Genomic DNA, 22,182 nt, shown 5'->3' on the forward strand with positions numbered 1-22,182 from the left:
GAGGTGTTGATGAGAGGATCCTGGCATGTGGAAGTACAGGGTGGAAGAAATCCTGGATGCCTCTGAAGTCCCAGGTTTCTGGTATACCCTCTGGCTGGACCATGGGCAGACGGGGCAAAAAAGGAAGGAGGGGGGCCCACAGCCTGCTCTAGCTCTGCGATGGGGCTTGGCTCAGCATGGGATAGACCAGAGAGAGCAAGAAGGAAGCACAGCCAGCTCACTATGGTCTAAGGAGAGAACAGCGATTGACTTCAGTGTTAACCACCATGCCCCTTGCTCATCAGTGCTCTGGGGTCGGCCAGGTCAGCCCCTTGGGATTCCAGCCTCAGGGTGGCTGAGCTGCAGCTGCAGCACTCGGCCTCCAGGTGGCGCCAAACCGCTTACTTTGAGGCGGGCTCTGACAACCAGCTGAGCTGCCCGCAGTCCCTCAGTCTCCCGAAGTCCTGGGAGCGGGGATCAAGGTAGTCCCCGGCCCCGTAAACCTGACAGAAGCTGCAGGAGTGCATTTCCACCCAGGGTGCGCTCAGCGGGTGGAACTCCACACCCGTTTCTCTGGAGTCAAGGCGCGGCCTCTCAGTGAGGAGACTGCTCTTGGTTGCCCACTGTCGGGTCATCTCAGCTTGTAGTGGAACCCTCCGCAGCCTGGCCTCTCCCAGAGGAGCCCCTCACTCCGCTCTCTCCTGTCCTAGAAGACAGGCCGAGGAGGGCGGACGAGTTCCAGCTCTGGGGCTGCCCCATCAGCTGTGTCACCCTGAACAAATCATTTCTCCTCTTGGGTCTCGGTTTCCTCCAGTGTGAAACGTGTGAAACGTGGTGGAGGCATGAGGGGACCTCCTCTGGTCCCATGTGACTCTGTGGCTGTCCCCAAAGGCAAGAGGGTCCCCAGCCCTGGGGCCAAGGCCCTGGGGCACCCTTTCCAAACAAATGCACGTCTCTGACGGGCTGAGCTTTGCTCGCTTGGGTTTCTTTGCTTTCTTCCTTTTTTTTTCTTTCCTGGATGGAATTCCTGCCAGCTCCGAAGGAAGGAGGGAAGGGGAGCGAGCCGCAGCGTAGAAAGTTTCCTTGACTCCTCCTCCGGCTGGGTCTCCCTCCCTTGCCAAGCCCAGCCTGTGAAACTGAATAACGAAGATCACTCAACAATGCCTGCCCCTCTCTGACTGCACCGTCCCGGCGCTCCCACCGCCACCGCTGACGCCCAGCAGAGTCCCCGGGGCGGTCCCCACCGACGGCGCAGCCCACCGGGACCGGGAGGAAGCAGCTGCGGCCACCGCGCCCGTGCGTCCACACGCCCGCCCGCCAGGTGCCCCAGCAGCGCGGCCGCCGAGATGCCCAGCCCTCCCGTGCTCCGGGCACTGTGGCTTTGCGCCGCGCTGTGCGCCTCCCGGAGCGCCGGCGGCGCCCCCCGGCCCGGCCCGGGGCCCACTGCTTGCCCGGCCCCCTGCCACTGCCAGGAGGACGGCATCATGCTGTCTGCCGACTGCTCTGAGCTCGGGCTGTCCGCCGTACCGGGGGACCTGGACCCCCTGACGGCTTACCTGTGAGTACTGCCTGCCCGTCCCCACCTGGTCCTGCGGGCTGCTGGCTAGTGCCCAGTCTCGGCCTCAGCAGGGCACCTGCTTGCTTGGTGCCCTGGGGCGTGGGCATCACAGAGAGGGTTCACCCCCTTCCAAGTTCACGGCTGCGGGACTGGGGAGGGGAGAAGAGTCTGAGATGAAATATCAGGCGAGCAGGGAGACCGGGCTTCCCTGACTTGGCTTCCCCATTGGCCTCTGTGCTTGTGGGCTCACTATGGGAGCCCAGGCTTGGTGAGGTGGGTTCTGGACCCTGAGCAGGAGGGCACGGGGCTGGCTGCCCCATCTCCGTTGCTACATTCTCTTCTAGTAGAGCAGTGCCCGGGATGGTGGCTGAGGGTAAAGCTGACAGAACTGGAGGTGGAGGTGAGGGGAGCGTGCCCCAGTGGGGTGGAAATAATGTCTGTTCTTCTGCCATGGTGAGGACAGCAGGGCTGTCACACTGAGGCTGGGTGGCCTTCGTGAGGGGGGGTTCCCAGAAGCTGGGAGGGGGCCCCTATCCACTCTTGTCTCCTTAGAAAGGGACTCTGCCAGCACCATCTCCCTTCACTGGGGCCTCCTGGCTCCCCCAGGGTCCTCCCTAAAGTCATGTCCCAAGAGGCTGTGTTGGAGACACTAATTTGTGGGCAGGCGCCGAGGCTGAAAACCAGAGAACCATTTTTAGCGTCTGAGTTGGGGTGAGATGGCGCGTGAAGGGGACCCTACTGGGGGCAGCTGTCCTGTCAGTCTGGCTCACAGAGCTTACCCTCAGAACTGGAGGGCTGGGGGCTCTGGCTGCTCACTACCTGGGCAGGAGGAGGGTGACAGAGCACTTTCCAGGACACCTACCCACACCCCCAGCCGGGCTCTGGGGAAAGGAAACCTCCTCCAGCCCAGGTCTGCAGGCCCCATCACCTTCCTCAGAGCAGCTGGGAGCAGGTGGGAAAGCCTGGGGCCTTCTGCTGAGGGCTAGGATCCTAGAGCTCCTTCTGGCCTGAGAGAGGCCCCTCATGGCTTTGGGGTTCCAACATGTCAGAGCTTAGAGGAAGAGGAGGTTGGGCGAATCTTTACAGGGGCCTAGCAAGAATTTGTGGAACTAAAAGGGTGCTCAGTGTTGGCAGTGTCCTGGTGGGAGGTGGAGGGTCCCAGATGGCAACTTTTCACAGGACTGCTCTCCAAATGTCCCTGTCCCCAGGTCGGGATGTCCCCCTCCACTCCAAAAGGCACAGGCTGTGGGCCAGGTGAAGGAGTGAGAAGGGAAAAATAATGTCCATCTTCCAGACGGACAAATGGAATCCTTCACAGTGCAGCGGGTGACGGCACAGGCAGTCATGGGAATAAAGGTACCAACTGCACAGAGCCCGGGCACTCAACATCTGGCAAAGCAGGGCAGGCTCCCGCCCCACCCCACACCCAGGCCAGCCCTGCTTTCAGCAGTTTTCTATCCTGGGAGTATGTGACATTGGTTCATTTGAAGACAGGGTCCTGTAGCTAAAGAGTTTAGGCGTGACTTCTGTGGAACCTTTCTCGGGGTGAGCCGAAGGAAGGTCCCTTGCCTGGGTTGAAGGGGCAGGGAAGATAAGGCCTTCCAGAGCTTCCTTTCCCAGCATTAAGTCTTCCTAGACTGGTTAATGATCCTTTTTCTAGGACTTGGGGAAGGAGGTACAGTGTCACCTTTGGAATTCAAGCATCCTACCATCCATGCTGGCAGAAGATTTTCCTGCTAGCTTATCACAGTTCCCTCAGAGCTGTGAACTCTGCGTTTGGGTTCAGTAGAGGTGGGGTTTTCTGAGCTGGTCTGTCTTCCTGGGGATTGAGAAACTCCCTCTCTCTCAAGAGTCAGGGGATGCTTCTGAGCGGTGGAGAGAAGAGAGGGAGTGGGAACTAGAAAGAGTATGATGGGTCCTGGGGCAATGTGGGGAATTTAGCAGTGGGGTCTGGAATATTGGAAGGAGGTGGCAGAGGACCGTGTCCCCAGCTCTTGGCTGGGGAGGGGTCCCACGTGGATGGTGCATGGAGGATTCCTACAGTTGTCCTGAGGGTGGCTCAGAGGAGGAATTTTCTTTCTTTGCCCTCTCTGGAGAACGGCTCTACCACAAAGGCCCCTGAAGGTGGGGCTGAGGGCTGGCTTGGAGAGGAGCCAGGGTGGGGGAGTCTTGGGGCTCTCTTCTCTTTTCAGCAATGTTAGGAGATGCCAGGCTTGGCCCTGCCCCGTGTACCCCAGAGGACAGAGCAGATTCACATCTGGTGATATAACCAGCAGTGCCTCTCTCCGGGTCACTCAAACCTTGGTTCCTTCCTAGCTCTGCTGCCTACTGAGAGTCACTCACTGAACACCTCTAAACCTCAGGTTCTTCATGTGTACATGGAGAGGAGGAAGCAGGTTGTTGAGAGGATTAAGTGAGATAATATGTTCAGTGAAAGTCCCCACAGTGCCTGACACCCGAGGGTGACTCTGAAATGGTGGCTAGTATTATCATGCCTCCTATGGGTGCTCTGTGGAGGCGGAGGTAAGCTACCAGGCCTCTCTACACCGGAGGGAAATTGAGCCTAGTGGGAGAGTGTAGAATTCAAGGGAATGGTTTGTGGCTGGAGGAAGAGAGCTGCGTGCTGGGGAGGTGAGTGTCAGGGCAACTCTTGATCAATACTTGGCTGGTTCTGGGGACTTGGAGCCCAACCAGTTGGTAAAAATTGGGGGTTGGGGATCGGGGGTGGGGTGGGGACTTAGGTCATCCTGACACAGAGTTGAGAATGAAAAATGTTAAAACACTGCAGGAAGCAGCAGACCAGAGAGGACTCGAAGATCCTTAGAAGGAGCCATAGACAGAACCATAGGAGGCTCCCAGGAGCTATGGGCTCCAAAAGGTACCCGCAAGTCCGCTTGCACATTCCTTGACCTGGTCTCAATAAAAATGACTTCATATCTCTTCCCCCACTCCACGGCTGTGAGATTTTCTCCTTCTAGCCAATACCTGTCATGAGGTAGGTGCTTCCGCCTCTCCATCTTGGTTCTAAGGCAGACCAGGAAGGCATCTCTATAACCAACTGGTATTCTTTGCTTTGACAATCATGTCCAAAAACTATTACCACTTCTGGACTCAGTGCCAGCCCTGTTTGATCAAGGTTGGGAAGACAGACTTCAGATACTCACAATCCTTCATATGTCTCTCTTTTTTCAACAGTTTCCTCCTAAACTGTAGTCTCAGCGAGGCTCATTGACACTCACCGGGGTTTCAACATTCTCCCTGGCTGGGGCCTGTTCTGGAAATAGACCAAGGGGGAGATGGAGGCCCTGGCTCTGGGACATCCAATCTGATGGTGATGAGAAGGCATGATGCCTCTTGTTCTATTATTTTTTCTTTCTTCTTTAAAAAGAAAAAAAAAAGACCAGTAATGTGCTGACTTCATAACAAGGTTTGAGGGAGGCACTTCTCACACGTGAGCACAAAAACCCGATCGTCACGCTTCTTACCTACAAAAAGATCACCTCTTGTTCTATTCTATCGCATGTGCACACGATGCAGAGACAGGAGTACACAGACAGCATATAACTTGTTGAGCAGATAATCCCCGGAGTTGTTCCTGAGTAGAAAGATCTGGGTAGTTACTCTGGGCCCCCAGGCTGAGCAGTGTCAGTAAACAGATGGTGCCAGAAAAGGTGTCTCACACCTAGTTGTAAAAGACCTAAGGCTTACGCACTTGCAGTCCCACCTAAGCACCCATTTTCATTGTCCACTGCCACCAGGGCTGAGGGCAGGCCACTACACCATGCAACCTCCACTTCAGACTGCTAATTGCTTTCTTGGGAATTCACTCCCTTTAAGATTGCCTGTGATAACTGATAACCACCTGACTTGTTTGAAAGGTTAGATGGTGTGTACATGTGTGTCTGTGTGTGTCTGTGTGTGTTTCTGCGTGTGTATAGATACAGGGTAATTTACAGGAGATGTCTGTAAATTTGCCACATTTGCCACAACAAAGCAGAGTTCATGCTATCATTTACTAGCTATGTGACCCCCAGCCAGTTGATTAGCCCTTCTGTGACTTAGTTTCCTCACCTGTAAACAGGGTTAAGATCTACCTCATAGGGCTGTTGTGTGGATTCACTGAGATGATGTTTGCAAAGGGTTTGTTATAATGTCTGGTCCATTGTTATTAGGGTGTTGTTATTAGGGTGACCAGGGCCAAGAAATGTTAGTCATGGAAGTCTTCCTGGAGGAGGAAGTCCTGGAATTAGCATGGGAGGGAGGGAAACAGGTCTGTTCTATGAAAGGTATAGGATAGGTATGTGTGTAGTTGGGGCCTGTGAGAGGCAGAAGAAGCTGCCAAGAGGATGGAATGAGCTCTACTGGGAACCCAGAGTAATTTTAGGTTTTTTTTTTTTTTTTTTTTTTTTTTTGAGTACAGTCTAGAAAAACCAGGGAGGGGAAGGGAACACCTGATGGAAGACCCCAGCGTGCTCCCTTATATAGTCTAGAGATGCAGAAGCAAAGAACAGGCGGCCTTAACAGGGGAGAGCCAGCCTTGGAGAGGATGTGTTGTGAATTGGGGGTGGAGGTGCCAATGGGCCAGGTCTCATTTCTCACTTCCAAGGCCACCCTTCCCTGGCCCAGTCTTAATCGCCCTTTCTAATAGATTCTAAGAGTTTGACTCCTCCTTCCGGAAACTTGGGGTTTGTGAGTTCTAATCTTCAGTCTCTCAGTTGCTATGAGACCCTGTGCAGGTCCCAAAACTTCTCTGTACCTCAGTGTCCAGAGAAGCCATGTTTTGGATGAAAAACTAGAAAGTGGGAGAGGCAGGGAGCAACCCACTCTGAGTCTCCTGCTCCTGGTGCGGGACAGAGAAAGCTCCCGGGGAGAGCTGCTCGGCAGCAGGCCGTGAGGGAAGGGAAGGAGGGAAGGGGAGGACCCAGGCAGCACCCAGACCAGTGCGGGGAAGAGAGGGGCAAAGGAGGGGTACAGTGACTCCAGGAAGTGGGGTCCTGTGGGGCTCTCCCGTCCCAGCCTTGCTCCAAAGTGGAGCCTAGTAGGGCGGGCCCATCAGAAGGCAGACCCGGGGGGTCGCCGGAGGTGGGTGAATGTGTGGGGGAGCCAACACCCCAGTTCAAAGGAAAGGCAGGAAACAGCCCTAGGCAAAAGAAAAAGGAAACCTCTCGGCTCTGGCAGCAGCGGGCATGGGGCGCGGCCGGGTGGGGCGGCTGGCGGAGGAGAAGAAAGCCTGGCTCAGAGCAGAGTTGGCCCCCAGCCTGCCCCCACTCCACCCCACCTTCCCCCCATTCCATGGGCTCTCAACCCTGATGGCCCCACACGCGCTGCAGCCTGCTTCCTGCACTGACCCATGCCCCCCAGGGGAGAGACAGACAGGGCACAGAGGGTATCTGAATGGGGAGGCCTTGCTGGGCGCGGGTTCAAGTCTCAGCTCCCCTGTTGATGAGCCGTGTCTCTGGGCAAATCACTTAACCTCCCCCAAACTCCAGTTTCTCAGTCTTCAAAATGGAAACACTAATAGTATCTACCTCAAAGGGTTGTGAGGAGGAGCAAATGAGACAAAGAAAGCAAAGGGTCTTTTATGCTATAAGGGCTTACAAAATGTTTACTATTAATATAGTTTTTCTTAATGCCTTCAACTACAAATAAACTACCATGAAAAGGGCCCAGCAGAGCTACGGGGACAGGATGGGGAGTTAGGATGGCAGAGTCTCATCTTCTGGAGCCCCATCAGATCACCCTTCCTTCCCTCCCACCCTCCTTCTTTACTAACAAAGCCCCTCCCACTGACTTTCAGGGAAACAGGCCTTTCAAGCAGCCAGTTCTGCTCTTGGGCTCCTGGGCGTGGATGATGGAGGAAGTGATCCTTCTCCCAGGCGATGCCCGGAGGAGCTGGGGCTAAGCCTGCCGCCTGGTGGGAGACTCTCCAAAGAGGAAGAATCTGGGCTTCTAGGTTAGCACTGTCTGGAGAGTCCAACTTCTCCCCAGAAATCGGAGTTCCTTGAAATTAGAGTTTCTCTGCTATAGCCCAAGGAAAAGCAGGGGTGGATGGGGCATTTGGGATTGGGAGTGTTGTTGTGGGGGTGGGGAGGGTGGGGGGCAGACATGCCCTGAGGGGCCATGAGGATCTTCCTTTGAGCTCATCCTTAATGGGTTGTTTGACCTTAGGCTAGTGACCCACTACTGGGAGCAGGGCCAAGATCAAGGAGCCTGCCGGGGCTTCAGACACCTTGGGAAGGTGCAGGAGATGGGGTGGGGGAAAAAATGCCAATCCCCCTTCCCCAGGTTGGAAATGGCAACTTCTTTCAGCCAAACTGAAATGAACTCACTGACCTGGGGGCTTCTGAGAATTGTGGGGGCCCCTTGTACTAACTAGTCCATTGTCAGAAATGGAGTGATCTCCAGTCCCTGATGACAATTCAGGTCTCTTCCCTCGCCCTTCAGACATGGGAGAACAGGTCCCAGGAGGAGAAAAACACCCGAGAGGCCAAACTTGGGCAGTGAGCAGAGAGTTATTTTGGAAGCAGCGAAAGGACATGGTGGGGGGAGAGCTCAGGGGTTGGCACTGTGCCCCCCGGAGCCATGCCAGAGCAGGCCACGGGCAGGCTGGCGGCTGGCGGGTTGGGGGGGCTGGGCCCGGCTACTTAAGGCACCTCCAGAACTGAAGTTTCCTTTGTGTCCCATCCCCAGTCCTCCCTTCTCTGCTACGACCTTTTTTCTCCTCCGGAAACCATCAGGGGATGCCTATGCTCTGTATCTTCAATTCCCCCATCCCTGGGAGATCAGGGCTCTCTCTGATTAGCTATGAGACGTGAATTTGAGGCTGGGACCGGGGAATCACATTGTGCCCAGCTCTCTGCCTCTCCTGTCTGCTCCAGCATGGTGAGGATACCTTCCTGTTTGATGTATTCATTCCCTGGACTGTGATCTTCTTCCAGGAAGACACTAGCTCATCAGGAACGTTCATTCTTGGGACCCAGTCTCGATGGGCCCCCATAGGTTCAGAGACACATACATAGGAATCCACCATCACCCTGGTGTCTCTTCTATACCAATAACAGTGATAACCAGCATTTACTGAATGGTTGGCATGTGGCAAGAAGTGTGCTCAAGCACTTTATCTGCATCATCTCACATAAACCCCATCAGAGAGGTGCTAGTGTTATCCCCACTTACCAGTGGGGATAACACTCAGAGGCCCACAGCTGAGGGGTTTCCAAGCTCCAAGCGAATGAGCAGGACTCTGGGCTTGTCAAAATCCCAGGTCAAGCAGCCTCTCAAAGCCTATTTATAATTCCCGTCTTTCTGGGGGAAGGATCAGTGGTTTGCCCCATTTCCCTCCCATCCACCAGCAGTGGTTTCTGGGAGCCCATCTATGGGGACTGCTTGGAGGGGAAGGTATTGGGGCTCAGCACAGAAACTGGGGACTCTGGGGAGGGTAAGACAGAATCCTTGAGTGTGGAGATGATCATCAGCATTGACGTTGAGGACCTACTGTCTGCTGGGTCCTCTGGGAGGCAGTCAGGGTGATGACTTCAGTGAGATACCAGCCAGGTGCACGTGAAAAGTGAACTCACTGTATCAGATAATCCCGGGAGCATCCAGGGAGGACCAGAGGTGAGGTCCATGGGCATTCAAGGGAGACAGAGGACTGAGGTGGTCAGGGAAGTCCCAGGGGAGAGAGAAGAGGCTTGAGTCCTGAATACCAGAAGGATTTAATTCAGGGCCAGGAGAAGGGGAAGCCATGAGCCCAGGATAGAATGAGGAACCTCAATGGGGTTTCGTACTTCATCTCCATGACCTGTTCTGTCCCACTCCCTGGGGCAGCATGTTCTAGAGCAGGGCTTTCTGCCCTTTTTCCCTCAGAGAACACATTTTAAAAACACAGACACACACATATACAAACACACAAACCCAATCCAAGGTGTCCAGCGTCCCGGGTAAACCAACAAGGCCTCTCAGGGGAAAGGCACCCAGTTAACCCTGGGCAGCATCCAGCCATCCCAAGGCATAGGAGACCCCATCTGGACACACACCTGGAAGCACTGCTGTAGAAGAAAGAGTGCATGTTTGCAGCCAAGCAGACATGGGTTCAAGGCTAGGCTCCAGCACTAACCAGCTACGGCTGTGTGTTTCTTCACCCCTCTCAGCTTCTGTTTTCTTACTTTCAAAACAGGCATACGGAAAGATGTTTATAATTAGACACAGTGTTTGGCACATAGCAAATGTCCAATCTATGGGAGCTATGGTTATTATCTATCTGGTCTCCCCTTGAGAGAGGCACTTGGGAGAAGGGGTGGAGGCAGGCCTGCAGTGGCCCTTCGTTTCGCCTATTTGACTCTGTCTGCCTAGGGCTTGCTGAGAGTGAGACCCAGAGGGTCGGTCCTAGGACACAGTGCCTCTCACTCTCTGCCCCGCCACCATCCTTTCCCCTTTGCCCTTGGAGGTGCTGGAGGAGGTGGGAGTGTCCCCGAGAGTGTCCAGACTGACAGAAAGGTGGCAGAAAGGTGCTGAGTGCCTTCCATTGCACCAGTGTCAGGGACTTGGATGTGGTCCCCAGGCCCAAAGCCAAGGCAGATGGACTCACGGAGGGGGAGGAACAGAGGAGCAGTGCGGAGCCACTGTTTCCACGTAGCAGCCGCAGCCCAGTGCATTGCTGGGGTTCTTGCAGGGCAGAGGGAGGGCTTTTTGTATAGGGGAATATGTGGGTGAACCAGGAAAATGGGAGCCTAGTACATGGAGGTTTATTCCAACTCCCTATGTGATCTGCAAGTTAGAATTGCCCCCCTATCTGAGTTAATCGTTGACTCCCGGGAAACAGGCCAAAGGCAGCCCCCGGCTAAGAAGCTTTTAGCACCTCCTATAGGAAGGAAGCCTTCTCAGTGAATCCGGTGTGAGGATTCTTTTCTCCAGGTCTCTAGACCTCTCCCAACGTGCTCCATGTTCCTTTGCATGAAGAAGAACAGCGCAGTTTGGTAGAGTGTGTGTAAGCCTCAGTTGCTATCAGCACACTGTGTGGATTCTGGCAATACTTGTCCTCCCCACTGGTGCTGCGGTGCCCCTCATGCCCCGTGTTAATAACCAATGATAGTGCCACTTAAACTCCCAGGCTGTTGTGAGGAGCAAGCATTCATTCATTCAATCATTCATTTGTTCATTTGACAAATGTGGATTGAATACTTGCCCTCTTTCCTCTCTCCTGGAGCCTTGGAGAGAGAGATAAGACACGCGCAAATAACTGTGACCTGTTGTAGGAAGTGAGAAACACGCCCAGGTAGGGCCAGATACCGCGCAGCAGGCGGGGCACAGAGGAGGGAACGCTGGTGTCTAACTGAGGCCCCTAATTCTGAAGCCCCTGAAAGGTGGTCGTGGTGCAAAGGAAAACCCACAGGCCAAGGAATGGGAAGACCAAGGTTGACACTTGTCAGGTGTCGAGAATCATCTCTGCCCAATGAGTTGTTGCATGAAGCAAGATCCTGCTTGGGGGGCGTTTTGCACACAGGGGGTGTGATTTTATTTCCTGTGAAAATATCAGATAGTATTATGTTCACTATGTCTTTGTAGGGTGTGTGTGTCCCCATCTGTCTGTATGTTTGTCTGACTGTGATGCTCTACTTCATCAGATTCAGGGTTCCTTGTGGACAGGAGCCATGTTTCTTTGCATCAGAAGAGGGGAACTCTTTTAGGGCAGGGGCCATGCCCCCGCTTCAGTCTGGGAGCTTCCTGTATGCAGGATCTGTGCTCATGGTTCCTCTTCTCGGGATCACATCACACATACCTCCTTCAAGCACACACACACCTCCAAACACACACACACCTAATACACACACATCTCCTTCAAACACACACATATCTAACACACACACACACCTCCTTCAAATACACACACACCACTAACACACACATACCTCCTTCAAACATACACACACACCTAACACACACACACCTCCTCCAAACACACAAACATACACCTAACACACACACACCTCCTCCAAACACACAAACATACACCTAACACACACACACCTCCTTCAAACACACACAACACCTAACACACATACCTCCTTCAAGCACACACACCTCCAAACACACACAACCACACATAACACACACACACCTCCTCCAAACACACACACACCTAACACACACTCACACCTTCTTCAAACACACACACACCTCCAAACACACACACACCTAACACACACACAAACACACCCTCTTCAAACACACACACACCTCCTTCATGCACACACCTTCAAACACACACAGACACCCTTCTTTCAAACATACACACCTCCTTCAAACACACACCCCTCCTTCAAACATACACACACCTTCAAACACACAAACCCACACACACCTCCAAACACACACAGACCTAACACACACACATACCTCCTTCAAACATACACACACATACCTCCTTCAAACATACACACACATGTCCTTCAAGAACACACCCCCTACCCCAGTATGGGTCTCCGCCTGCAGGGGGCGCTCAGGACAGGGCTGTAAACAGATCCAGTGTATGCATTTCATTTTTTCTCCCTTCCTCTCAGCTCCAGATCTGGGGCAACCCAGGGTTAGGAGTGTTTGAGGATGGAGGACGCTGGATCAAGTGTCCAGGAATTGTGAGAGTTGAGGCAGGAAGGGGCTGTAAACTAATCTCCTGCCTTTGTGGTGGACAGAGCAGATTAGAAGGCTGGGAGAAGACGAGAAAGGAGGGGAACCATTGTCTGGGACAAAAGCAAGAGAGAATGAGAATTGGGACAGGACCTGGGCTCCCACCCTCACTTACCTGGGGCAGATGAGAGCTCAGGACCGAAAGGAGTCAGAGCTGGGAACCAGCTCACCTCTCAGGCCACCCTGGGCCCGGTCCCCCAAGTGCAGTTACCTGCTTCAGCCTGCTTCAGCAGGTAACTGCGCTTGGGGGACCGGGCCCAGGGTGGCCTGAGATCCCTTCACAGACATGCCCTCCACGCTGTCACACAGGGCCCCGTGCTTGGGTCATTGCTCTGCTGTTACCATGTCATTTTTTTGGTTGTGTGTGTGTGTGTTATTTTATTTTATTTATTTATTTTTGGGACAGGATCTTGCACTTCACCCAGGCTGGAGTGCAATGGTATGATCTCCGCTCACTGCAGCCTCAACTCCCTGGGCTCAAGTGATCCTCCCACCTCAGCCTCCCGAGTAGCTGAGACTACAGGTGCCCACTACCACAACCAGCTAATTTTTAAGTTTTTTAAAAATTAAAATACTTAAAACTTATAGTGAGGTCTCACTATATTGCCCAGGCTGGTCTTGAACTTGCTGGGATTACAGGTGAGAGAGCTGTGTACAATTTTTAATAATTTTTTTCACAAGGGCCCTACATTTTATTTTGCACTTTGTCCTGCAAATTATTTTATTTATTTATTTATTTATTTATTTATTTATTTATTTATTTTTATTTATTGAGACAGAGTCTCGCTCTGTCACCCAGGCTGGAGTGCAATGTTGCTATCTCGGCTCACTGCAACCTCCGCCTCCTGGGTTCAAGCGATTCTTCTGCCTCAGCCTCTCAAGAAGCTGGGATTATAGGCTCCTGCCACCACATCCGGCTAATTTTTGTATTTTTAGTAGAGACAGGGCTTCGCCATGTTGGCCAGGCTGGTCTTGAACTCGTGACCTCAGGTGATCCATCCGCCTTGGCCTCCCAAAGTCCTGGGATTACAGGTGTGAGCCACTGTGCCCGGCCGGTCCTGCAAATTATGTAGCCCTTTCTCCCCTTAACCTAGAGGCTAGGGCAGGAGGGGATGAGAGGAAGGGGTCTTTTTCTCAGGGATGCCACAGGGAAGACAAGGTAGCCTTTGCCCAGATGTGCAGGAGGCGGCCCCAGGACTAGAGGGGAGACTGAGCATCCTTGGGTTGGAGGTGCTTCTTGGCCTGAGTGTGGCATCTGCAGGGGCCAGGGACTATGGGGTGCATTGTGCTAGAGTGGGCACAGGGGGCACACCAGAGTTTCAGCGATTCTGGGAATGAGGCAGTTGTCAGTCTCTGGTGGGCAGGGATTCTGCTTGAAAGGGAGGGCAGAGGGCCCATCCCACAGGTGTCAGATCCTGTGTGTGTCGGCCTCCTTCCCAGTTTCTTATAAATCTAGCAGACTGGGTAAGTGCACAAACCTCAGAGCCACTCCACCTGAGTTCAGATTCTGGCTCTGCCTTTTACCAATCCTTGGGGAAAGATTTACCCTCTTTGTGCCTTAGTTTCCTCACCTGTAATAGAGGAATGACAATGATGCCCTTGTTAAATGAGTTAATATATGCAAAGTGCCTAGAACGGCATCTGGCACATAGTAACCGTTCAATGGATGTTAGCTATTATTTTTCATTTATTCAACCTATGAATATATATTAAGCATACACTTAGTAGTAGGCACAGCCGTGCTAGGCGCTGACACTAACTTTCACTACAACAAACAGAGTCCCTGGTCCAGCTGTGGAGATAAATTCTTAGTAACGCCTGAGTGAGCGCCTGGACTCAGGAAATCCTACCACTGACCTGCAGAGCCCTGCTGGCTCAGCCCCTCCCTGCAGTCTCCCATCCTCCTGCTGCAGTGTTTCTCTGTCCTGTGGAGCGAGGAGCTGCGTGAGTCCTCTGGAGGAAGGGGGTGCTTCCAAAGCTTCCCTCCTCCAGTTTCGTCTGCAGCCCTCCTGACCCCAGCAACTGGAGCTTTAGGTTTGTTCTCCAGTTGGAAGTGGGATCAGGAGACCCCGGGCTAGGACCCTGTCTTTGCTGCCAACATGCTGAGTGCCTTTGGACAAGTCCTCTGATGCCTTTGGGTCTGTTTCCTGTGGGGTGAGAGTTCCTGACCCCAGGGTATTATAGAGACAAATGATGGTGTATAAATAAAGATGCAGAGAGGGGAGAGAGAGAGGAGAAGGAGGAGGAGGTGGAGAGAGAGAGAGAGAGAGAAAGAAAGGGGGGGCATGAGTGAGCCGATGATGAGGAGACTGTGATGTGAAGGAAGTGCCAGGGTCCCCTGAGATTTGCAGTGTTGACTCCGTGAGACTTGAGATCCCAGGGGCTGGAACAGGACATGGCCATCATCAGCACCTCGAGGGCTGTGTGCCCAGCCAGAACAAGGCCTCCCATTAACTATGTGCAGCCAGCGGAAAGAGGAATGCCCACCCCCCGCCAGCCGACGCCACGCCAGCCCTCGCCTCGTTGCCCACTCCCCTACTCTGAATGCAGAAGCCCAGGGTGCCACTTCCCCCTCTGCCTGCCCTGCCTCCACCTGCCAGAAAGTATTAGCTTCACTGTCTAGATTGGCATGGGGGCGCAAAGACACCATGTTGCGGGGCCCAGGGGACCTGCTGGGGGTGGGGCTTGGGGTCAGGAAATACCTGGGCTAACCCCTGGAACCCTGGCATGCCCAGTGCTGATGGACGAATGGCCCTAGAGCCATAGAGGTAGAGTGTGTAGTAAGAGGGGAAGGCTTGGAAGCTCAGAAACTTGGCCTGGGGAGCCCTCCTGACACCTTACTCCAGCCCCTTACCCCTAACCTGGGCTGGGACCTCCAGATGGGCAGATCAAGTCATTACATCCCACCATCTGCTTAGTGTTTGATCCCCCTGGGAATGTGATCACTGGGAAGTTCTTCCAAGAGTTTCTCCTCCTTCCTACTATAATACCCCCGAGTTTCCCTCTTATTTTGGCCAGAGGGGAGAGAGCCCAAAGCCAACCCCTTCTTTGTTAGCCCTATAGGGAATAGTGGGGTGACCTGGGTTTCATTTCACTTTCTCTATGAGGAAGTAATCTTGGCCTATAAAGGCAACCTTGGAGATGCCACACCCGCTATCCCCAGGGATCCTGGAGGGACTGCCTCCTGCCAAGGAGGTCAGAGGCCTCTGCCTGCTTCTCCTCAGAAATCCACACACCCACTCAGCCTGCCTGCCCCATAGTGTTCTGCGCTGCAGCTAGTCCAGGCAACATCTTTGTGAGAAATAGAAAAGGGTGCCCCTTGCCCCAGTAGCCCTACCATGTAGGGAGCGGGTAGAGTTGATGAGTGGGGCAGGAGCGGATTTTGTCCTCTGGTTGGCCCCTTGGCCAGACACCTTTGTCTAGACCAGGCCACAGTGGGATATTTCTATGAGTCAGCCTGGTCAATGCTTAGTAAAAAAAAAAAAAAAAAGTGATTTAAAACATATTTATAAAAGATTGCTTAAAGGAGGTTTCTTCTATGGATTCCCTTGGATATCCTAAAGCTTTTCACTCAAAGTATGGTTCACAGCCCAGCAGCACAGCATCAGCATCATCTGGAAGCATGTGAGGAATGCAGAAGCTCAGGCCTCACCCCTAACCTACTGAGCCAGCATCTGCATTTTAGGGTTTGCCAAGCACTGCCTCAAGCTTATTCATGGAATAAGTCAGATCATCAGCAGAGCTGCTGGACAGCCACTCTCTACTCCATCTCCTACAGTACTGCTTTTACCTAGTTTCTACTTAGGTGATGCACCATTGGTTTACATCCAGGTCTATAAGAAACAGCCCTGTGACATCACGGTTGATTTACTGCAAGGATATGGTGAAGAAATGGGTTCAGACCAGAAGCCTGCAGCTCTGGTGGGGAGTGTTTGGAAGAGGCAAGGAAGCATTGGTTTCATTTAGGATGTAAGGGGCTGGCTGAGATGTCTCTTCCTCTGGGAAACCTTCCCTAATCCCTCAACTCTGGGGGAAGCCTCCCCTCTGTGTGCCTGCCCTGCCCCAAGGCTCATTCCCCTGGGTTCTAATTCCTGGTTACTTGTCTGTTTCTCAAACCAGGCTGGGCTCCCCAAGATAGCAGGGGCCTGGCCACCATTGCTCTCCTGGTATCCTCAGTGCTGGCCCAAACCCTCTGCACATGGGTGCTCAAAAATATTGGTGGAATGAGTGAAGAGATGAATGAGTGAGTGAATGAATGAACAAATGCCTGGCCAGAGGCTGGGAGGTACAGAGCAGAAAAACAAAAACCCTAGGCTGGAGCAGATGGACTTATTTGAGAGAGAGGCAGGGAGGGCAGCCCTCTTCAAACCTGGTAGTAGCACTAACCTGGCTCCACCGCAGGCAGGAGCCCGAGGTGTGGCTTCCAACCCAGACGGCTGCGGTGAGGAAGGAGTCGCGCTGGGGAGCCTCTTAAGCTGCCAGCCAGCCAGCTCGTGGCCAGGCTTGGGTTTCATTAGAGTGAGACATCTGTTCTATAAACCCTTCCACTTAGAAGCTTTTGCCTTTCCTATTCATTCTCTTAATTCTTTTTTTTAAAGAAAACTTCTTTTGAAAATTTCCATCCAATTCCAAACAAGGTAGGACGAACAAAGGTATGTGCCTACCCCTAGGCTTGGAGAGAGGACTCTAGAGATTTGAGGCTGTGGGTTCTTGAATCTCCACAGCGTGCCTGACACTTGCCTAGGCTCTGAAGATCCAAGATAAGTAAGACCTGAATTTTGCATTGAGAGAGTTTACAATTGGGTCAGGAAATTACCATCCTGTGCATTAAGCGTGAGGCAGGAGACAAGCATAGGCTGGTCGTGGGGGCACTTAGAAGGCAGGTAGGATGCGGCAGCAGTGGAAAGGAATGTGTCTCATTGTGGAATCCTGTGAAGATCCAGGGAGCTGGGGCCAATGGCCAGGAAACCCTGGGGGGGAAGTCTGGGAACACCAAAGCCCGTGGCCATGCCAGCAAATCTCATGTTTATTGAGCATCTACTATGTGTCAGAGCCTGGGGAAAGTGCTAAGGATACACAGATGAGTACGATGAAACCATATACAGAAGTAAACATCCAATTTCAATTTAATGACATAAAAGCTGAGAATTACTCACAGGATTCCATGGGAACCTAGAGGGGAGCCCTCAGAAAGCCTGAGGTTCATGGAAGACTTCCAGAGTTTCTTTTTTTGAGAGAGTCTCACTCTGTTACCCAGGCTGGAGTGCAGTGGTGTGATCTTGGTTCACTGCAACCTCTGTCTCCCAGCCTCCCAGGTTCAAGCAATTCTCCTTACTGAGCCTCCCAAGTAGCTGGGATTACAGGCATGTGCCGCCACACCCGGCTAATTTTTGTATTTTTGTAGAGATGGCGTTTTACCATGTTGGCCAGGCTGGTCTCAAACTCTTGGCCTCCAGTAATCCGCCTGCCTTGGCCTCCCAAAGTGCTGGGATTATAGGCGTGAGCCACTGCGCCCGGCCCAGTGTTTGTTTTTTTAAACTAAATATAATATACATAATAGAAAAGAGTACATATCATAAGTGTATAGCTTGATACACTTCCATAAGCAAATATACTTGTGTAACCAGCACCTGGACCAAGAAAGAGAACGTCATCACCTTTCCAGAAGCACTCCACCCCCATGCCCTCTGCTGGTCACTACCCTCCCCCATAAATATAGCGATGATCGTGATTTCTAACAACATAGGTAGGCTGTGCCTGTGTTTTGAACCCTATTATAAATGGGGCATTATTTTGCATCTGGCTTCTTTCCCTCACCATGTTTAAGGATTCACCCATGTTGTTGCTGGTGGTCATGGTTTGTTCATCCTCATTGTGGCATGGTACTCACTATGGGTTAATATAACCGAGTTTACCCATTCCACTGGTGATGGGCAACTGGACATGTTCCAGTTGGGAGTACCGTGGATAGCTGTGCTACGAGCAGTTTTGTACGTTGTCTAGTGAGCACACGGATGTGTTTTTGTTGGTTAAGTCCCTGGGAATAGAACTGCTGATCAGAGTAGATCCGAGGGAGTCTCAAGGGGGTGAGAATGACTTTCCTAGGTGGAGAAGTGTGGGATGGGTCATTGGCTTGGGCCAGTGATGGAGGGCGAGCAGAGGGAGGGGCAGGAGGAAGCCACAGTGGGAAGAGTGGCTCTGCTGACTGCTCCCCACTTACCTGGGTTAGTTTCCAGTGGCTGCCGTGACAAAGTACCGCAAACTGGGTGGCCTAAGTTTATTTTTTCACAGTTCTGGAGGCCAGAAACCCAAGATCAAGATGTCAGCAGGGACACATTCCTGTCAATGGCTCTAAGGGAGAACCCACTGCGTGCCTCTTCCAGCTTCTGGTGGTTACCACATCACTCCAATCTCCGCCTCTGTCTTCACCTCACCTTCTTCTCCGTGTGTGAGCTCTGCGTGTCTACACAAGGGCAATTGACATTGGATTTAGAGCCCACTCAGATAACCCAGGGGGATCTCCTCATCTCAAGATCTCTTTCTTAGCTACATCTGCAATGGCCCTTTTTCTAAGTAAGATCATATTCACAGGTTCCAGGGATTAGGAGGTAGACACACCTTCAGTGGGGCCACCATTCATCCACCATACTTTCCCTCATTCCCATGGTAACACCCCCAGCTCATTTCCCCCCTTTGCAGAGCTCTGAGGCAGGCCACTTTCTGATGGCAAATCATGTCCTTTTTGGCCAGCTCAGGCCAAGCTTCCTCCAGGAAGCCCTCCCTGACCCACAGGTACTTGAGATTCCTTCAGCACTAATGTACAAGGCTCTGTCCAGCAGTATCTGTGGTTCTGAATCTCTCCTCAGACCGAAGTTTCCTGAGGGCAGGGAACACACACTGTTCACAGGGGCACACACACTTTCTCCAGTGCTCATCCAGGACTCTGCATAAACCGGCTCTGGCAATAAGGAACTTGGGCTGAAGGCACCTTTCCAACAGTGTCTGGTCCAGCCCAGGGCACCATGCCCAGTAACAGCCCCAATGTCCAACACTTCCCCATGTCCTCTCCTCTCCCTAGACACTGCCACCTTAGGGGTCCTGGCTGTTACTTCATCCCAGGGCCTGACTGGTAGTCTTAGTTACACACACAACACAGGGGAGGGAGGAAGGAGCTTGGGGCAAAGGGAGGGAGCCCAGCCCTTTGCCTTTCCTTGGAGAAGGCAAGGGAGACAGGAATGCCTTTGGCTGGGAGACCCTGGCCAGAGATCAGAAGATCAAAGGATGAGAAGATCAGGGGCGAGGCAGGTGGCACTCACTTGGAGGCACCAGAGAGAGGCGGCAGCTGCTGCCTCCTAAGGGCAGGGCTGAGCCAGAACGCCCTACTCTACCCCCAGCCTCCCCAGCCCATCTTCCCTAACTTTATAGCGCTGCTTCTCCACCAGGAGGGGCTCTGTGGGTTGCATGGCGGTGAGGAGAGGGACTTCCACTGACATTCATGCTACACCCGTGGGTTCTCCCATTTAAACCTCACAACACATTAGATACTCTTTTACAGATGCAGAAACTGAGGCACAGAGAGTAAAGGAACTAGTCCAATATCAAACAACTGCTAAGTGTTAGGGCCAAGATACAAACTCTGGCAGTCTGACCCCAGAGCCACTGAGGGCTACACCATAAGGGCAGGCAGAGAACTCTTACTTAGTTCAACTGCAGCATGAGGGAGTGAGGCTAGGTATCAGGAAGAACATCTTGCTGGACAGGGATTTTAGATCCAGATCTTGGATCTAGTTTTTCCATAGCTCTGATGAACCAAATAGTTCGGGAGTTAGGGAAGAGGGTAGATGGGTGGGGCGCTATCCAGAGGGAAGGGCATAAGAGAGAAGCGGCAGAACGAGAAAGGATCAGTGCGGAGGGCGGCGGGTACTGGACCGCGGAACTGGCATTCGAGGCCCCAGGGGCCGGATGGTCTCAGAGGGAGAGGGCCGCTTAACGCGGGCGGGACTGAACCTCCTCTGGGCCGGGAGTGCAGGGCGCGGTGCGCCCAGGTGGGCTTGCGGGGAGGGGTGCCGAGCTCCGGAAAGTTCCACAGGTCCTTCGCAGCCCTGGGGAGCAGGACCCAGAGGCCGACGCGACGGGTGGGGCGCTACCCGGGCCGGCCCTAATCCCCCTCCATTGTTCCGGGAGCTGAGGCCGCCTCCCCACTTCCGAACCCTTTCAGCCATGGGGCGGGCGACGCGGGCAACGGCGGGCAGGGGCGCGGCCAGGCGGGCTGGGGTGGGCAGGGGCTCGCGCCCGAGGTTTGTCCCCGCTCCTGGGGCCGCCGCTTCTCTCCTGGGTACGTGCGTGGAGCTAGGGACTCCACTGAACCACTTGGTGTGGGTTCGCGCTGCCACTACTTAACTTTGTGACACAGGGGGAAGTAACTTGGTATTTCCGAATCTCCGTTTCTTCATTTGGAATGGGAATAAATAATGCTTCGCTCCCTGACCTGTTAAAAAGGATGAAATGAAACCAAGAATGTTCAAGAGCTCTATAAAATGCAGAGACGTGGAGTGGGGGTCTGGAGAGGCGGAGAGGTGGCGAGACACCTTAATTTTGCAGAACCTCATCTGTAAAATGGGTCAATGAAGTCTTTAGCACAGTGTGTGATCCAGCAAACGTAGCTCTTTTTATTATATGCTTTGAACTTTATCTTCTGCTCTTTTCCCCTAGATTCAAATAGAGTCTGGGATCCCATCCAATTTAGAAAACCCTCTGGCTAGGGTAGGGGTAGATGGTGTTTGGGTGCACCTCGGGCTGTGCATACGTGTGTGTGTGTGTGTGTGTTGGTGAGTTGAGTTGCTGGGTTGGGAAGGACGGTGCTCTGATGTAAAAGAAAAGCTTCCATCTGGGATGGGGCTAGTGAAGGTGGTGGGGGTGGTGAGGGTGGGACTCTGAATAGAGAGGGCTTTCTCCAGTTTTCCACTCCCAGACACACCCTGCCTGTTTATCCACGAAATAAAGGCAGCAGGACAAGGAGCTTCAGCTAAACAAACAAGGCTCAGAGATGTGGTCTGACTTCACCTCCCCAATCCTTGTGCAGCCCTAGTTCTTCCCACCTGCACCAGCTCCACCCAGTTCCTCTCCTGGGGGCCCTGGCTGGGAGCTTAGGGATTTCCATCCGAGGAGGGAAGTGCAGTTTTTACCCATGGAGAGGTCTGATCTAATGGGATGTCTCAGTCCTTCTCTCTAAGGGGCTTCCAGTCTGATAGGGTAGACAGAATTCACATCCACATACCTCCACACACAGAAACAGTGCCCTCCTAGATAGAGCTGGAGATCAGAATGAGGGCTAGAAGAGACCCTGGTGAGCCAGGGAGACCAGGCTTAGCAGGATAGAGCGGGCAAGTCCTCTAATCCACAGTCACTGCCGTTTGCCTGTGCTGGATTCATTCAATTTCCCTCCTGCCTCAGAATCTGTCTTCCTTCCCTCTTAAATCCCTTGTCCAGGGCCCGCAGGTGGGGTGCCCACTCCTCGGAAGCTGTAGAAAATGGGCCTTGAAGCTGTGTGTGTATGTGACAAGGACAGACAACTGGGAGCCGTGTCTGGGGCCTGTCTGGGGAGACCAGCCGCATGAATGAGCAACCTGAGATTAGGAGATGACAGTTTGTAATCGAGGACAGGATCGTGTGGCCTCACTTTGTGACTGAACCCGCAGAGATCAGAGCCAAAAGGCCAAAGGGATTAGTCTGAGGAAGCCCTGTGACACGTATGTCCCAGTCCCAGCACTTGTCACTCAGGCTTGTAATTGTCCACTCTGTAGTCATTGTCCCCACTTAAGTTGCCTCTTTGAGGACAGGGAGCATCTGTGATTGGATTTTGCCGCTTCATCACCTAGCATAGTGCCTGATGTATATTAGGGTGCTCAATAAATGTTGAATGGACAAAAGGCTGCATGACTAAGTGAATGGTTGAAGGTTGG

At 53.0% G+C, this 22,182-nt stretch overlaps 1 protein-coding gene and 1 non-coding gene across 5 annotated transcripts in view; one reads left to right on the top strand and one right to left on the bottom strand.

The window, feature by feature from the left end:
- Nucleotides 1–429: 429 nt before the first annotated feature.
- Nucleotides 430–22,182, top strand: part of LGR6 (leucine rich repeat containing G protein-coupled receptor 6) — a 123,864-nt gene continuing 102,111 nt past the window's right edge. For 2 of the 4 annotated variants that reach the window (XM_015120162.3, XM_078002987.1), the window contains exon 1: nucleotides 430–1,537. In XM_015120162.3, the coding sequence (XP_014975648.3) occupies nucleotides 1,326–1,537 (212 nt within the window). In that variant the 5' untranslated portion in view covers nucleotides 430–1,325. Of the gene's footprint in view, nucleotides 1,538–20,107; nucleotides 20,266–22,182 lie in introns of those variants that run through there. The other 2 variants (XM_015120175.3, XM_078002998.1) reach the window with 2 other exon arrangements.
- On the bottom strand, nucleotides 4,931–5,034 carry LOC114675418 (small nucleolar RNA U13). Its single transcript, XR_003726440.1, has one exon. It is a non-coding gene; the product is annotated as a small nucleolar RNA U13 (small nucleolar RNA).

Source organism: Macaca mulatta, chromosome 1 (assembly GCF_049350105.2).
Source record: "Macaca mulatta isolate MMU2019108-1 chromosome 1, T2T-MMU8v2.0, whole genome shotgun sequence".
Classification (NCBI taxonomy): Eukaryota; Metazoa; Chordata; class Mammalia; order Primates; family Cercopithecidae; genus Macaca; species Macaca mulatta.